The sequence below is a fragment of the Dama dama genome, chromosome 15 (genome assembly GCF_033118175.1).
Source record: "Dama dama isolate Ldn47 chromosome 15, ASM3311817v1, whole genome shotgun sequence".
NCBI lineage: Eukaryota > Metazoa > Chordata > Mammalia > Artiodactyla > Cervidae > Dama > Dama dama.
Window position 1 is genome coordinate 64394620 of NC_083695.1, and position 14972 is coordinate 64409591.

The 14972-nt window shown below is 41.8% G+C and overlaps 1 protein-coding gene and 1 long non-coding RNA gene across 3 annotated transcripts in view; one reads left to right on the forward strand and one right to left on the reverse strand.

Moving 5' to 3' along the window:
• Nucleotides 1-5971: 5971 nt before the first annotated feature.
• LOC133070288 (uncharacterized) lies at nt 5972-11024 on the reverse strand. The gene is made up of 3 exons (XR_009696122.1): nt 10836-11024; nt 9300-9652; nt 5972-6429 (listed from the first exon to the last, which is right to left on the reverse strand). It is a non-coding gene; the product is annotated as an uncharacterized LOC133070288 (long non-coding RNA).
• DNTT (DNA nucleotidylexotransferase) overlaps nt 9473-14972 on the forward strand; it is a 34471-nt gene continuing 28971 nt past the window's right edge. Inside the window, exon 1 of one of the 2 annotated variants that reach the window (XM_061162271.1) lies at nt 9473-9693. In XM_061162271.1, coding sequence (XP_061018254.1) covers nt 9491-9693 — 203 coding nt within the window. In that variant the 5' untranslated portion in view covers nt 9473-9490. The remainder of the gene's footprint in view (nt 9694-14972) is intronic. The other variant, XM_061162270.1, reaches the window with a different exon arrangement.

The window sequence follows — 14972 nt, forward strand, 5'->3', positions numbered from 1 at the left end:
GGCAAGAATACTGGAGTGGGTTGTCATGCCCTCCTCCAGGGGATCTTCCCGACCCAGGGATCAAACCCACATCTCTTATGTTTCCTGCATTGAGGGAACAGGGTGTGTTCTTTATCAATGAGCCAGTGAGGACGCCACCACTCCAGTGTACTTACCAGGAAAATCCCCTGGACCGAAGGAGCCTGGATGTCTACAATCCAGGGGGCTGCAAAGAGTCAGTCAGACATGACTGAGTGCCTGAGCAGAAAGTAAACAATTGCTCACAAACCTTTATGAAAAAAGGTTATATGTTTTCAGTGAGACCCTGCTTCTTACCCTCTCAATGATTCTCTTTGAGAAGCATGCTTTCAAAAGAAACTTCTTAAAGTTGTATCAAGAACTGAGTTTCAGGCCATACTCACCAATGAGAGATTTTTTTTCTACTGGGCCTGAGCGGTTGAACCCCTTTTTCCTCCCAGGTGGTGATAAAAGGCTTTCACTTCCTGGCAGGGAAGGAGAGAGGGTTTTGGCTGCATCCCCAGCAAAACCGGCTTTGGAGAAATGGTTTGGCAAAAACATCTGTGCATCTGAGCTCTCTGCCGCGAGGTACCAGGGGGTGTGTCATGCACACGGTTCTCATTGGTCTCCTGGACAAAAGCAAAAATGGGTTCTTGAGCCTGTATTTAGGGACCAACCATCGTGTATGTACAAGGACTCTGGACGGTACACAAAGAGATCAGAGACAGTCTCCTTGCTTTCAAGGAGGTTATGACCTGGGTAGGAAGACAGGCTGAGCTTCTTTGCGTAAGGAAAGGTAGTTAGGATCAGAAGGCAATCAAAATAGGCTAGGTAACAAAGGGGTGTTCTTTGGGCAAGTTCTCAGGAAGCTGGCCCTGAAGTGGGATTTGTGTGCAGGTGGTCTATTAAGGATGCTCTTGGAATCAACACCTTGGGAGGAATGAAGGGAGTGGCCTAGGCAGAGGGAACAGTTGAGCCACAACACAGTCACAACACAGGCCTCAGCCAATCCTATAGGATGCTCTGGAGTTGGGGGGCCCTTCAGAGTTGTCACCCTTTGAAACAAGATGGCCTCGCCTTCATAACCCTCCCCCACCGGGAATTGGATGCAGCTGTCCCCAGAGGGGGTCCTGACCTCAGGCCAGGTGGCTCCCTTTGGCAGTGAGCCATGAGCTGGCAGCACTCCCAGCAGCAGAGGAAACGGGTACGTGGGTCCTGAAGTGGCGGCTCTAGGCGGTACACCACAACACCCACTGCAGGGGAAGGGGTTCATGACCTTCGTGATAAGTGTTTGCAGCAGGAGCAGGGAAAGACCCATTCCTAAGGGACTAGGAGCAACCAGGAATTCAAAGCATATTATTATCATCAGCCTTGGTTTGCTGTTCATTTCACTCTGACCTCAGTCCATCTCAGATCCTTAGATTTACAAATATTGATATTCTTGCAGTGTAACATTTGCCCCATACAATCTAGTAACAGAAAACTGAAAATTCAACCAACTCTTTTCAAAACCATAAGGTCGAACACATTCCAAATTTGGTTGAATTCTATATTTTACAATTTTGGCTATGATCCTAGTGTTTTCCTAATCATTGTCTAAATGATTGTGAGATTGTCTTTTTCAAATTTGCCCCCGTGGTCTGTCACATTTATCCCCCACCTCCATTCCTACTGCCATTTGCTTCTTTCAAGTCTTTGCTCAAATGTCATCTCCTCAGTGAGGCTTTCTGAACACCTTAGTTAAAACTGCCATCCCCACCCCACCCTAACTTCTTTTTTCTTTCCCTAGCACTTACCACCATCTGGCCTACTCTAGTTCTTTTATTAACTGTATTTATTGTTTCTTTTCTCCACTGAATAGAATGTAAATTCCATGAGGGCAAGGACAGTCTGTTTTATTCACTCTGTATTCTTTTTTTTTTTTTTCTCTTCTAGCATCTGTACATCTTTATTTTATTTATTTTTTATTGGAGTATAATTGCTTTATAATGTTGTGTTAGTTTCATACTGTTCATTCTGTATTCTTGTTGTATAGGATAGTGCCTATAATATAGTAACCACACAACAAATACTTGTGAATGAATGAATGAACAAATGAATGAATGAATAACTCCAGTTAAGGCTCCCACCAATTCTCTCTTCTCTGTCTCCACATCTCTGAGGTGCCCCCTTTCTAGACTATAATACACATCACTACTAGACTGAATTGTTCCTGACACTTCTCTGCTCAGAAGATCTCCCTGGCTTCCCAATGCCAATTCAGGCTTTCAGCATTCTCTGAGACCTAGAGCATGCCTCCTGGCCCTGGACAGGCTCCCTTCTCTGTGAGCATCATCCTTGCCTCTCCCCACCCCTCTCTGCTCTGAATTCCTCCAGCAGGAGGCTGTAAGAGGGGCAAGTTAAAACATCCTCCTGGGTGCTCTGAAGAGTGATCATGAGGCTAAATGATAACGTTCTTCCGAGAGCCTAACATCTTCACAGATGACCACAACTGCTATGTCATCATCGTCATTTGATTCTGTCATCAACCTCTCAATTAAATTATACATGTCTTGAAGCTGAAAGTCAAGTCAGCTTCTTCAGTTTACTAGAAACAAAACTGATCTAGTGATTCAGGTCACAGTGGTGTATTAGAGCTGGCTAGTGGCAGTTAACAAGATCTAAATATTAAACATTCTGGAACTTTGGGAGCTGATTGTTAAACATTCACATGTTCCTGGGCACCTATCTGACTCCTGTACTTATTTCTGGTTTGCCATCCAGGGGTATTTGAAAATAAAATCCCAACTCTCCTCTTCAAACTCTTTTTTAAGGCAAATACCTATACTTTCTTACCTCCAGGCTCGACACCCATGCTTTCTCCCACTATTTTGTGGTCAGCTGCAGTTTAATAAATATATAGATTTTTTTTTTAATCGAAGTATGGTTGACTTAAAATATTGTGTTAATGTCTGCTATGCAGCAAGGTGATTCAGAAATACATAGATATATACTTTCTTTTTAAATATTCTTTCCCATTATGGTTTATCACTGGATATTGAATATGGTTCCCTGGGCTTTACAGAAAGATCTTGTTGTTTGTCCATTCTATATATAAAAACTTACATCTGCTAATCCCAACTGCCTACTCCATCCCTCTCCTGTCCTCTAGGCAACCACCAGTCTGTTCTCTATGTCTGTGAATCTGTTTTTGTTTCGTAGATAGTTTCATTTGTCTCATAGAGTTTAATAAGTATTTTTGAATGAAGACCAGAAGTCACAAATAAGCTGCTGTTTCCATTGATTTCCTTATTCTTGCCATCATTCTCACCCTGCGGACAAAGGGGAAATCTCAAGTTCTAACTAAAATACAGAATTTTCTTGTATTTATTGGCATGAAGGATACATCGCTACAGATTGCTTCTTAGCAGCGAGAAGCAAATTTTCCAAGATTTTTACCATTCAAGAAACTCTACGAGTTTTCCCAAGGAGGCAGTTCAAAGCTCCAAAAAACACTCACTGCCAAGAACCAAACACAGCTGTCAGGCAGCAGAGGAAACTGGTGCTTGGTAAGAAACCAAACCAAAACAAAACCCTGCCCGCACATTTGGGGATGGCAGAGTTCCCAGATCAACAGCTTGAAGTAAGTAGAGGATACCAGATTTTTTATATAAAAGAAAATAAAACTGCCGGAAGCAGAAGTTTTCTCTCTCAAACTGACTTCGAATGCACAGAAACGTTAGAACAACACAACTTTTCGGGATAAAAGTAATTGGTTTTTTTTGTTTGTTTTTTGTTAGAAGAAGCCCACTTCTCCAGCCAACCAGGGAGAAACTGCAACCCTCTCCCTTGTTTTCTGTGCCAGAAACTTTAACGCTCAAAAAAGGTCTCTAAGATCAATCATGCAGATACCAAGGATTACCGTAGATGGAAAAACAGATCAACGTTAAATGATGAAGAGCAACAACTGCATAGGGGCTGGAGAGTGGTGGCCAATGGCTAGGAATGCTCTCCATTTCCTCATAGCTGCCATCGTCTACCCAAGCCAGGACCACAGGTCATGTCCCCGGCACATAGGACTGGCAGGACGAGGGTTAAGGTAGAATAGGGACCAAGCAGCCACAGGGAGCCAGTGGCTATGTTCGTGTTATCTTCGTCGCTTACGATGCCATGAAGTTGGCACCATAATCGCTGTTTTACAGATTGGAAGCTGAGGCGCCCACAGGTTAAGTGACTTGCCCAAGACCACATACCTGGTGAGTGCGGTGAGTGGCAGGTGGTTACCAGACCTAACTCCAAGCCCTGAGACTGAGTGTGCATGTAGCTGTCAATACCTGTGGTGTTCAACAAGGTGTTCTAGATAACAAACAAACCAAAAAAAAAAAAACAACACCACCAAACCAAACAAACAAGTCGGGAATACATTGGGCGAGCCCAAATTAAACAGGTTTCTTTACTGCAAGGCTTCTCAAAGTTTTTAGTGGGGTAACACACATAAAGTTTGTCTGGTTTCCCTTAATATATCACAGGACTTTTTGTTTTGCCTGGAACACTTCATGAAACTAGCACCCATGTTGGGAATCATTGCAGGACACCCTTCCAGTCTCATTGAGATCTTGGTTCTTAAGTGGGCCTCACACCACTTTTGTAGAATCTAGGGAAATCAAAAGTCTAGTGAGAAGTTCCCTGGCAGAAATACTTCTCAGTTATGTGGGAATACCACAAAGGGACAGAGGAGGACAGGGGGCAAGAAAGCTGAGCTATTACAGTGAACAATGAACACTTTTTATCACTTGCTGCCTATCAGGACTCTTCCTTATAACCACCTATAAGATAGAAATCATTTTAACCTCCATTGTACAGATAATGGAATTGCACAAAGAGGTGTGACAACTTACCCAAGGCCACACAGCTCATAAATGTCTGAGTGTTGAATTTAGGTAGTCTGGCTCCTTTACAATTGTGTTGTACTCGCTCCCATTTAGGTGGGAATTGTAGCATGAGAAGGGCAGAGATGGCAGAAGATTGTTGCTGTTTTTCAGTCACTAAATCGTGTCTGACTCTTTGCCATCCCACGGACTGCAGCACGCCAGGCTTCCCTGTCCTTCACTATCTCCCTGAGTTTGCTCAAACTCATGTCCATTGAGTCAGTGATGTCATCCAACTATCTCAACCTCTGTCTCAACCTCTCCTTCTCCTGCCTTCAATCTTTATATGTATATATATGTAAGATTATATCGTAGTTATCCAAACAGCATAAAAAGTTAAAAACACCAATTTAGATTTGATTTATAGTTTATTCTACATTTACTGGTGCCTACTGTACAAGGAGCTGTGTTAGATGCTGGGGATTCAGATGTTGTTAACAATACCACTGACATGATTCCTGTCCCAACAGGACTTACAGTCCAGTGGAAGGAACACAGAAGGGGCTGGTGTATTTGAGCATGGAATAACATGCTCTTCTGGGCAAGGAGGCACAGAAGACTGTGAGAGCAGGGAGACACCTGACCTAAACTTAGGATAGCCCTTGGACATTTTATAAAGTAATTTCACGTCTATGTGATGCTTGAAAGAAGGAGTAATTGGTATGAAGTTATTTCAGAGGGATCACATATTCTTGCATCTTATTCCAAGCCAAACCCGTGGTTTGAAATTCTAGCAAGGTTGGGAATGGCCTGACCACTGCACAGTATGGTCCCTCTCTTGAAGCTTCTCCTCCAGGAATTATGGGCTTCCGTCCTCCCTAGTCTCTGCCCCAGGCTTGGTGCAGATGCAGTCATATCTCCTTGACTGGCAGTCTCCACACTCTTCAGCCAGCACTTAGCTTGGTCCTGGGCATGGCAGGAACAGGAACACTCCCCATAAATCCCATGTGCTTCCCTGCATTTCCAAGCCCTGCAGCAGTTAGGTGGAAAAATGTGACTGACTCTGGCCAAGGGGTTATAATCAGCAGTTTGTGTATCGTTTATGACACAAATTTACCCTTAGAGAAATGAGTATGCTTCCAGCAGTGTAGGTCAGTCCCCATTCTCTACACCCTCACTTTCATTGGACAATATATTTATCACTCAGGGTCTAGTTAGGAAAAAGGAAATCATGCTGGTTATTTCGACAGAATTTAATACAGGGGATTGGTTTAACAGGCATCAGAGGGCTCCAAAGCAAAATGAGAACACTGAGATAACTCAGAGAGAGTAACAATAGGAAGTGTGTCTCACCCCAGGGCTGTAAGAACACCGGGACAGAGTGGACCTTGTTGAAATCTGCAAGTTTGGAGCAGGAGATTCCCATGGTGCTGGAATATAGATCTCTGAGAAGAGGGAGCTGCTTGTTGCTGGTGATGCTGTGGGAATTCATAGGAAAATCCTTGCAGAGCTGAAACTCAGACCTCTGAGAAGTAGATGTTCCTGGCTAGTGTTGGTGCCCCTGAAGGGTATGTTGAAGCTTTTTCTGGTTATGCAAAAAAAAAGAAAAGAGAGAGGTTAAAAAAAATTGCTGGAGATGCCAGAATGAAGACCTGTCACTGAGAAGACTCTGAAAGTATCAACAAGCAAATCAAAAGGGTAGAGTGCTTCTCCTCACTCCAGGCTTGCAGTCTTTCTCTCTCTTGCCCCCCTACTGGCAGGTCCCAACATGGAGCCAACTGATAAGAGATTAAGAGTTTGTACAGTCTTATCCCCAACCTCATAGAGCAAAACATAGAAAGATAGATTTCTTGGCTGAGAGACTAACTAGATAGGCATCATCATATTTTTAATTTTTGATGCATGCTAAGTCACTTGAGTAGTGTCTGACTCTTTGTGACCCTATGGACCATAGGCCACCTGGCTCCTCTGTCTGTGGGATTCTCCAAGGCAAGAATACTGGAGTGGATTGCCATGACCTCCTCCAGGGGATCTTCCCAATCCAGGGATCGAATCTGCATGTCTTATGTCTTCAGCATACTAGTGATTCAAAGTAAATTAAATAAGACATTGGTTAAAATAATATTTTGATGATTTAATAGCTTTATAAAACATATAGTTCTGATTTCAGATCAAACTGGGACTTCCCTAAAAACAAAACATAAAATCACCATCAACTGACCTTTATTTAAAGTGCTTCCTCTGTGCCAAGCACTTCACTCAGCTGTTCTGTGGTTATCTCAGTTACTCTTTATTTTAAAGATGGGAAAATCTGAGGCTTAGAGAAGTGAAACACCATCCTCAAAGTCACAGCTTCAAAGCAATGGAGATGATGAGATTTGTATTGGCAGCCCGAGGTCAGAGCCTGAGCTCTCAGCCATGCCTCTACACTTCTCCATCCCCTTTACCACTTAGATGACATACTGGTTCCTCCTTTCACCATCTCCTAGGGGTGAACATATCAATCCCAGACTCTTACCAGAATCTTTTGCTTTTGCCATGCCTTGGGGCCAGTTGGCATTCTCACGTGAAGCATTCAGCACTTCAGTAACCAAACACCCACCAGTGAGGGCCACAGTGGACTCTCAACCTCAGGGGAGCAGTCACAGCACACTGGAACAGCAGAACTGCAGTGAAGGTCTAACCAGATGTACAAATCCCTTCTGAAACATTTCAACAAGCGGTTGTCTGGACTCTACTGAAACAAGTTTCATGACTAGTAATATTTCACTGTGCAATGTGGCCTCTCTATTTTTAGCCAGCCCTAGTAAAAAAAAAATTTCTTGGTTGCAGAGAGTTAAAAGCTATTACTCTGCAAATTCAATCTGAAGATTTTTGATCTTTCTCTCTTAAGCAACACAGACAGTTTTGCAAATGTTTGAAGGAAGCTGGCACATCCCTTTTCCCTGGTATTATGGTGAGGAGCTCATGTACTTGAAGGTAGCAACAGTCTCAAATATGGCAGAGTGAATCTTGTTGTTGTTCAGTCGCTCAGTCGTGTATGACTCTTTGGGACCCCATGGACTGCAGCATGCCAGGCTTCTCTGTCCTTTACCGTTTCCCGGAGCTTGCTCAAACTCATGTTCATTGAGTCAGTGATACCATCCAAATCCGGTCCTCTGTTGTCCCCTTCTCCTCCTGCCTTCAATCTTTACAGTGAGTCTGCTGTTTGCATTAGGTGGCCAAAATATTGGAGCTTCAGCTTCAGCATCAGCCCTTCAATGAATATTCAGGATTGGTTTCCTTTAGGATAGACTGGTAGGATCTCTTTGCTGTCCAAGGGACTCTTTACCAACACCACAATTTGAAAACATCAATTGTTCAGTGCTCAGCCTTCTTTATGGTCCAGCTCTCACATCCATACATGACTACTGGAAAAACCATAGCTGTGACTATACGGACCTTTTTTGGCAAAGTAATGTCTCTGTTTTTTAATACACTGTCTAGGTTTGTCATAGCTTTTCTTCCAAGGAGCAAGCGTGAGCAGAGTTTAGATGCCAGTGAGGGAGACACATGTAGAGGATGGCTTCTTGGTAGTTAAAGCACAGGTTTTATAATGAGATTAAATTCAATAATTTCCTGTTGATTAGTTCTGTGACCCTTAGCGAGTTGTTAAACCCAGTGGGGATGCTAGACAGTGTTGTTGTGGGATTCAATCAGCTAAGCTTGTAGGTGCTTGCTATGGCCACAGAGTAGATGCTCAGGAAATGAGATCCATGAAGTGTATTGATGAAAGACACTAATTTTATTTTGCACATAAAGTTTTGAAAATGTCTCTTTGTGGCAGTAATTCTCACCTAAAGATCATCCCATTACATCCCATTGATTTTAGGCTTATATAACAGATTACTCAATCTCCTGAACAGACAACCTCAGTCTACTGAAAAAGCTGAGATATATATCATTTGGAACCTGAAGACTTAAATCAAGAGCTGGTTCTGCCTCTTGTTCTATGATCTTTAGTACACTGAGCGTTTGTCTTATCACTTATAAATGCACCAGCATAGCTGAAATGCCCACCATGAAATACAATGGAGCAATCAGAGGCAACAGATTAGAACACAGAGTGAATGGATCTGAAAGCAGAGTTCTGAGTAAAAAAAAATAAAAAGTAATCAGCAGGATGGAAAATACAACATTGCCATTTATGCAAAATCAAAACAACCACACACAACGAATAACACCCTTGCAAGCTATAGAAATCCAATGTATTGCCGTGAGAGCAGAGAAAGCAAACTATTCAGGAGATTTTAAAAAGCATCAAAAATAAAGACAAGAGGGGTCTAAAGAAATCTGTAATCAGTAAATTGATTAATTAATTAATAACATGGGAAGAATGGTGCTTCCCTACCTTCCTCACAAAGTTATTCTAAGGATCTGATGAGATTATGCACAGGAAAGCCGAAGTTAATTTACCATTCCCATTATGATTCCCAGACTGGACAAATGAACAGAGATAGCAGTTCCCCCTGGATCTTGGGCAGGAAGCCATGAGCAGGGCAGGGCTGGGTGGGATGGTGAGATGACATCAGGGCTCCTCGTGAAGGAGGGGCAGGCTCTCCCTCTCCACTTGATGGCACAGCCAGAGGCAGCATCAGCTTCTTCCCATGGATCCGCTGTGCACAGCCTCCTCAGGCCCTCGGAAGAAGAGACCCAGGCAGGTGGGTGCCTCGATGGCCTCCCCTCCTCATGACATCAAGTTTCAAAATTTGGTCCTCTTCATTTTGGAGAAGAAAATGGGAACCACCCGCAGAAACTTCCTCATGGAGCTGGCTCGAAGGAAAGGATTCAGGGTTGAAAATGAGATCAGGTAAGACATCACGAATTTCAGCTTGTGAATAAGCAGGGCATTTGTGAACTGCTTCTTTGGGAACCCAAGGAATCTGTGTTTTCCTCTGCAAACAGAAGAGGTGATGTTCCCACTGGGAGAACAGGTATGAGATCAAAGAACAAATCTGAGGCAATTACTTAAGGGAAATAAGATCAGTGGGGATTTGATACAATTATATTGAAACCAGTTGGCATCAAAAGATAGAGTAATTTTTTTTTTTTGCCTTTCATTGTTATGAGATGAAGTATCAAGGAATGATAAACAGAAACCTAGTTGGAAAGTTCAGTGCTGAAACCACCAAGGTTTACTCTTGACTGAGCTGAACGAAAGCACCACTGAGTCCAAACAAAAACTGTCAGCTGCTTGGAGGCAGAAAGAATGGTTTGGTTGGTTGGCGAGCAAGCTGCACATCTGGCTGGGCTGAGGTGGGGAGTGTCTGTGATGGGCTAGGACTGTAGTTGGCTCACCACAAACACCCAAATGTGGCTTTGATCATGCTTTTCTGAACTGCAGTCTGAGTGGGATTCATAGAGAGAGGGATGCTGGTTAAAGATTCAGGGGTGGCTCTGTCCAAGGGTGAAAGACACGTTGATGAGAGTGATGAGCTCAGAGCCCAAATAAGAAAGCAACTGAAGCAACCATGCAGGATGCCTCGAATGTTCACCCACTCACATCCCAGGCTAGCCTTGCTCTTTTTCTAACAGTTATGTAAGCTCTTCATGGGTCTCAAATAGATGGAAGAGAAAACCAAACAAAATCCAGACACAAATGGTTTTAGAACCTTGGCATAAATAATTCCAAACAGAATTGCCAGAGGGCTTGTAGTGAATAAACAACAATAATTGATGCAATTGGCTGGCTTTGATTGTCCAAGGAATAGATTGATCATATTTTTTTTTCAGGAAAATGTATAAGAATTCTATGTGAAAATAAATTTTTGTCTTGAAAAAAATAAGTAAAACTGACAAGCATATCCTGATGAAGTGTCAGTTACAAATTGCTAGAGAAACATATGTCAAAAGTCAATCATCAAATATAAGTCAAATCTCATAGAAACACTTAATTTTTTTTACTAAAATGCCCCATTCAGAAATTCCCGAGTCTCCCATGGATTTCCTTACCCAATTTCTCTACACTTCCAGCAAGAGCTGACTGGTTTAGTTACAGGCACAGCTACGAGTAATGCACACGATGGCTGAGGCAGGTAGGTGGAGAGACGACTGGAGGCAAGTTTCTTCTTTTAACAAGAAAACCCAAGAGGCAGCTCTGCTGCCAGGGACTGAGCCCAGCTGCTAGGGCGACAGAGGAAACTGGTGCACAGCGAGCCAACTGCTGCTGTGATGTGACTGTGGCAAAGTTCCCAGGCTGGCTGCTCAGTAGACACATTAAATACAAATGTGTTTTATGACACAAATATAAACCACAGGAAGCAGAAGTTCTAGCTCTCAAACGGAATTTCCATAGTTAGCTATATAGACTTTAATTGGAAGGGACAATGAAGATTATTACAGGGGAAAATCTCTAGATAAAAAAAATCTCTAGTCCTCAGAGTCTGACTCTGACCCTTCCCAGCCATGTGATGTGGGCAAGACCCCCCTCTCTCCTCTCTGACCTTAGTTTCCTGACAGGTCTAGTCTGCCTGATGTGATACCAGTTACCATGATGGCTATCAATGTACTTGGATAAATTAGAACAGCTATGTAAATGTAAAGTGTGGCTGTTTTCTCCTTACTTAGCTGAAACCATTGACCTTTCTAGTAAAATCCTAAGGAGAGGATTCTCTCTCCACAATGTGAACTAGGTCAAGTGACATAAACCAATAGAACAAAGACAGGAAGGAAACCCATCAAACTGGTTATTTGTGGGCATGAGGGTAGTAGTGAGAGATTATGGCTGCTTTTATGCTCTCTGTTTTCCAAATCTTTTACAATGAACATATTTTTAAAATGAAAATAAAGGAAATTGTTATTTTAAAAGAAAGGATACTTCTCAAGAGAAACAGCTAGACCTCACCTTTTGATATAAAAGATTCAGAGAAAGAGGAGCTAAAAAAAGTTCTGAAAGTAGGCAGTAATCTCCATAATTTCTAGTGCATTCTTTGGCTGCCAGGAGGGTTAAATCTGAGGAAAAATCTGATCCCTGCTTTACCTGAACCTGAACACACAGCTTAGAATTGGTGTGCCTGAATGTATTGAGCTATCTGGAACTATTTAATTTTCCAGCATATGTATACAGTATCTTTATAGTTGGATTGGACTTCATTAATATTTATGTTATATTGCAAAAGACATGCTATTCCAAGTACCATAGGAAGCTGGTTCTTAAAATATAAATAAAGGGCGGTATCAAGTTCTTTGAGGCATTTTTACACATTAATTAAAAAGGTTACTGAATTTTATTCCATGGCCAACACCCTAAATTTTAGAGCAACTTCATAATATTCTAGTTCTCTGGGACAAGGTAGAGAAGGGTCAGAATCTAATGTTTGTCACGTTCTTCTTTTATCCTTGATTCCAGTACTTTGAGCTGTTTCAAAACTTTAACAGTATCAACTCTCCTCTTTTTACATACTCACTAAGCTTATCATCTCTGTCTTGACCTAAATCGTTGATGCTGAAGAAGAAAGAGCCAGATAGGAAGGGTGGCTTCCCATGGTTACATCACCCAGCAGATGATCACTTTTTCTGAGTTCCACTGTTCAAGTAGTAGAAACCCATCAGAGGATACATCTCCCTTGCTTGCACCACCATAGTTTGTCTACAAGGCTATCTTTGAAAGGCATTTTTTGAATGAAAGCAAAATATACCACCATGCCATCACATGTTAAGTGTTCTGTTAGTACCCAAGTAGAAGGCTTGAGCCTTGTGAGCAAAGAGTTTAAAATCAGACAAGAGAGCCAGGAACTGCACCTTTGTTGTCACTTAGCATGAAAAGATAGCATAATGTATTTTCCTGGCATGTACTCATTTTCATCTTTTTAAAAAAATAAGAATTTTCCTACCCAATACTTTACTTCGAGCCTTCTTGTGTTTTTCATGCTGCACCCTCTTCCCTTTTGCAATAGTCATTACTGAATAAACTCTATTCTTACTGCCTTAATGTGTGTCCAGCTTTGTTTATCTTTGACAATGCCCTATCACTTCAGATTTTTGGTGTTTGAAATAAAAATATTAAAGGTCATTGTTTGGAAAATAAACTGAACACCAGATGAAAGAGCTGTTATCTGCTTCAGAAAATATGATATTGAACTGGTCCTTCTCTAGGCCTCTTCTAAGTTTAGTGTCCAAACACATCTTCATTGGTTTCTCATTATGTTTTTTCTCACTCTTTCTCCTCCAACTTTGAATGTCTTCTCCCTACACTTCTCTGCATGTAAGACCTAAGACCCCTGGAAGCCTTCCTAGGGGAGGGAACTTCCTTCCTGGACACAGGGTGACCCATGGCTTAGGGTTGGCCCCTGACTCTTTCACTTGGCTTTTGTCCTTATCCCTCCCCAACTCCACAGGGAAAGGGTGTCATCTCGGCCATTGTGTATACTTCATCTTCATACTTTGGACAATTTTCTTACACGGAGTAGGCTTCAGGAAATATTTGCTCAAAGAATACTTTATCTGGAGAATATAAAACCAAGCAAAGGAACTTATGACTACCAAGAGTAATTTTTGTTACTGAATTTTTTTTACAATGTTTGGTTACCTTTTGGTTACAGTATTACTTTTGTAATCAATGAAATAATGAAGACTTTATTTTTATACGTTCAAGAGCATGCAGTATAGACTCTAGTCCTGTTGTTGTTCTTCAGTCCCTAAGTTGTGTCTGACTCTTTGCGACCCCATGAACTGCAGCACGCCAGGCTTCCCCGTCTTTCACTATCTCCTGGAGTTTGTCCTGCTTTGGTTCAAATTACTTATTTCAAAATTCGTGAACTTTAAATTAATGTAAATGTTCATGGTCTCATTTAATGTGAGCCAAAAAATCAAGGCAAGACCCTCTCGGTCTTCAGTATATCAAGGACTGGAAATAAAAGCTTGTCTTTACTGGTGCCAGTGTTAGTCACTCAGTCATGTCTGACTCTTTGCAACTCCATGGACTGTAGCCTGCTAGGCTCCTCTGTCCATGGAATTCTCCAGGCAAGATACTGGGATACTGGAGTGGGTTGCCATTCTGTTCTCCAGCAATCTTCCTGACCCAGAAATAGAACCCAGGTCTCCTGTATTGCAGGCAGATTTTTTTTTTACCATCTGAGCCACCAGGGAAGCCCCATTAGAGTGTGGAATAACACCAAATAAAACTACCTTGATTTTTCAGTGTCAGGGATTCTGAAACAGATCAGTTGCTAGGGAAATTGGCAGGAGGATTTTTTTTAAAAACTGTAAAAAAAACAAACAAACAAACTGTAAACATCCTAGTTCAACTGTAAATAACTATTTTTAAAGTTATTGTTGACAAAATAAGTCCTATGTCAGATGGAAAGAATTAAGAATGACTCCTCCAGGGAAAGAAAACAGTTTTAAAGACAAAGAAAAAAGCAGGTGACCATCCATGAGAACTAGGGGAATCAGATAGAGAGAGCAGTGTGGCTTCTCGCAAAAAAAAAAAAAAAAAAAGATGGCTGCCTATTTCTTCATGAAGACTTTTTCTAATTGTGTCAAGAGGGAACTAGAAAGAGAAGGAGAACTAGCAAGAGAAACTAGGGGAAGAAAATAAAAAATCAGGGATACTGGTATCTCAGAAAAAAATCAAAACTGAGATTTGTGAGTTAATCTCTCAACTTAGAGCTTTCTGAACATCTAAGGGTCATACTCTTGATTCTTGTGATATCTTTTATCATGTGTATTATTATGTAACTACTGTGTTTCTTTTTATTTTTTTTTTTTTTACTGTGTTTCTTTTAACTGCCCCTAGTCTGAGTCATTATAATTTATCTCTAGCTTAAGGAATAATAGCCATAAAAATCATGGGTCTGATATATATAACTTAAAAATATAGATTTAATTAACACATAAACTTCTAAGATGTTCTGTTGTGTACTCTCTAAAATTGTCTCATGTACCTGTGGAGAAATGAGTGCTGCATGGGGAAACATTGCTCTAACTGAGCCCCTAGTCCAGCATGGGGATCCCATCTAAGCTGGGGCAGGTAAAGAGTGATCTTCCTCTCCAGCACTATTTCACAAGGTAAGAAGTCTGAGTTGCCCCTGAGAGAGGCCACTTAAAGTTGCTCAGGTGGCAGATGCTGCTGAGCCCAGGCTCCCAGCC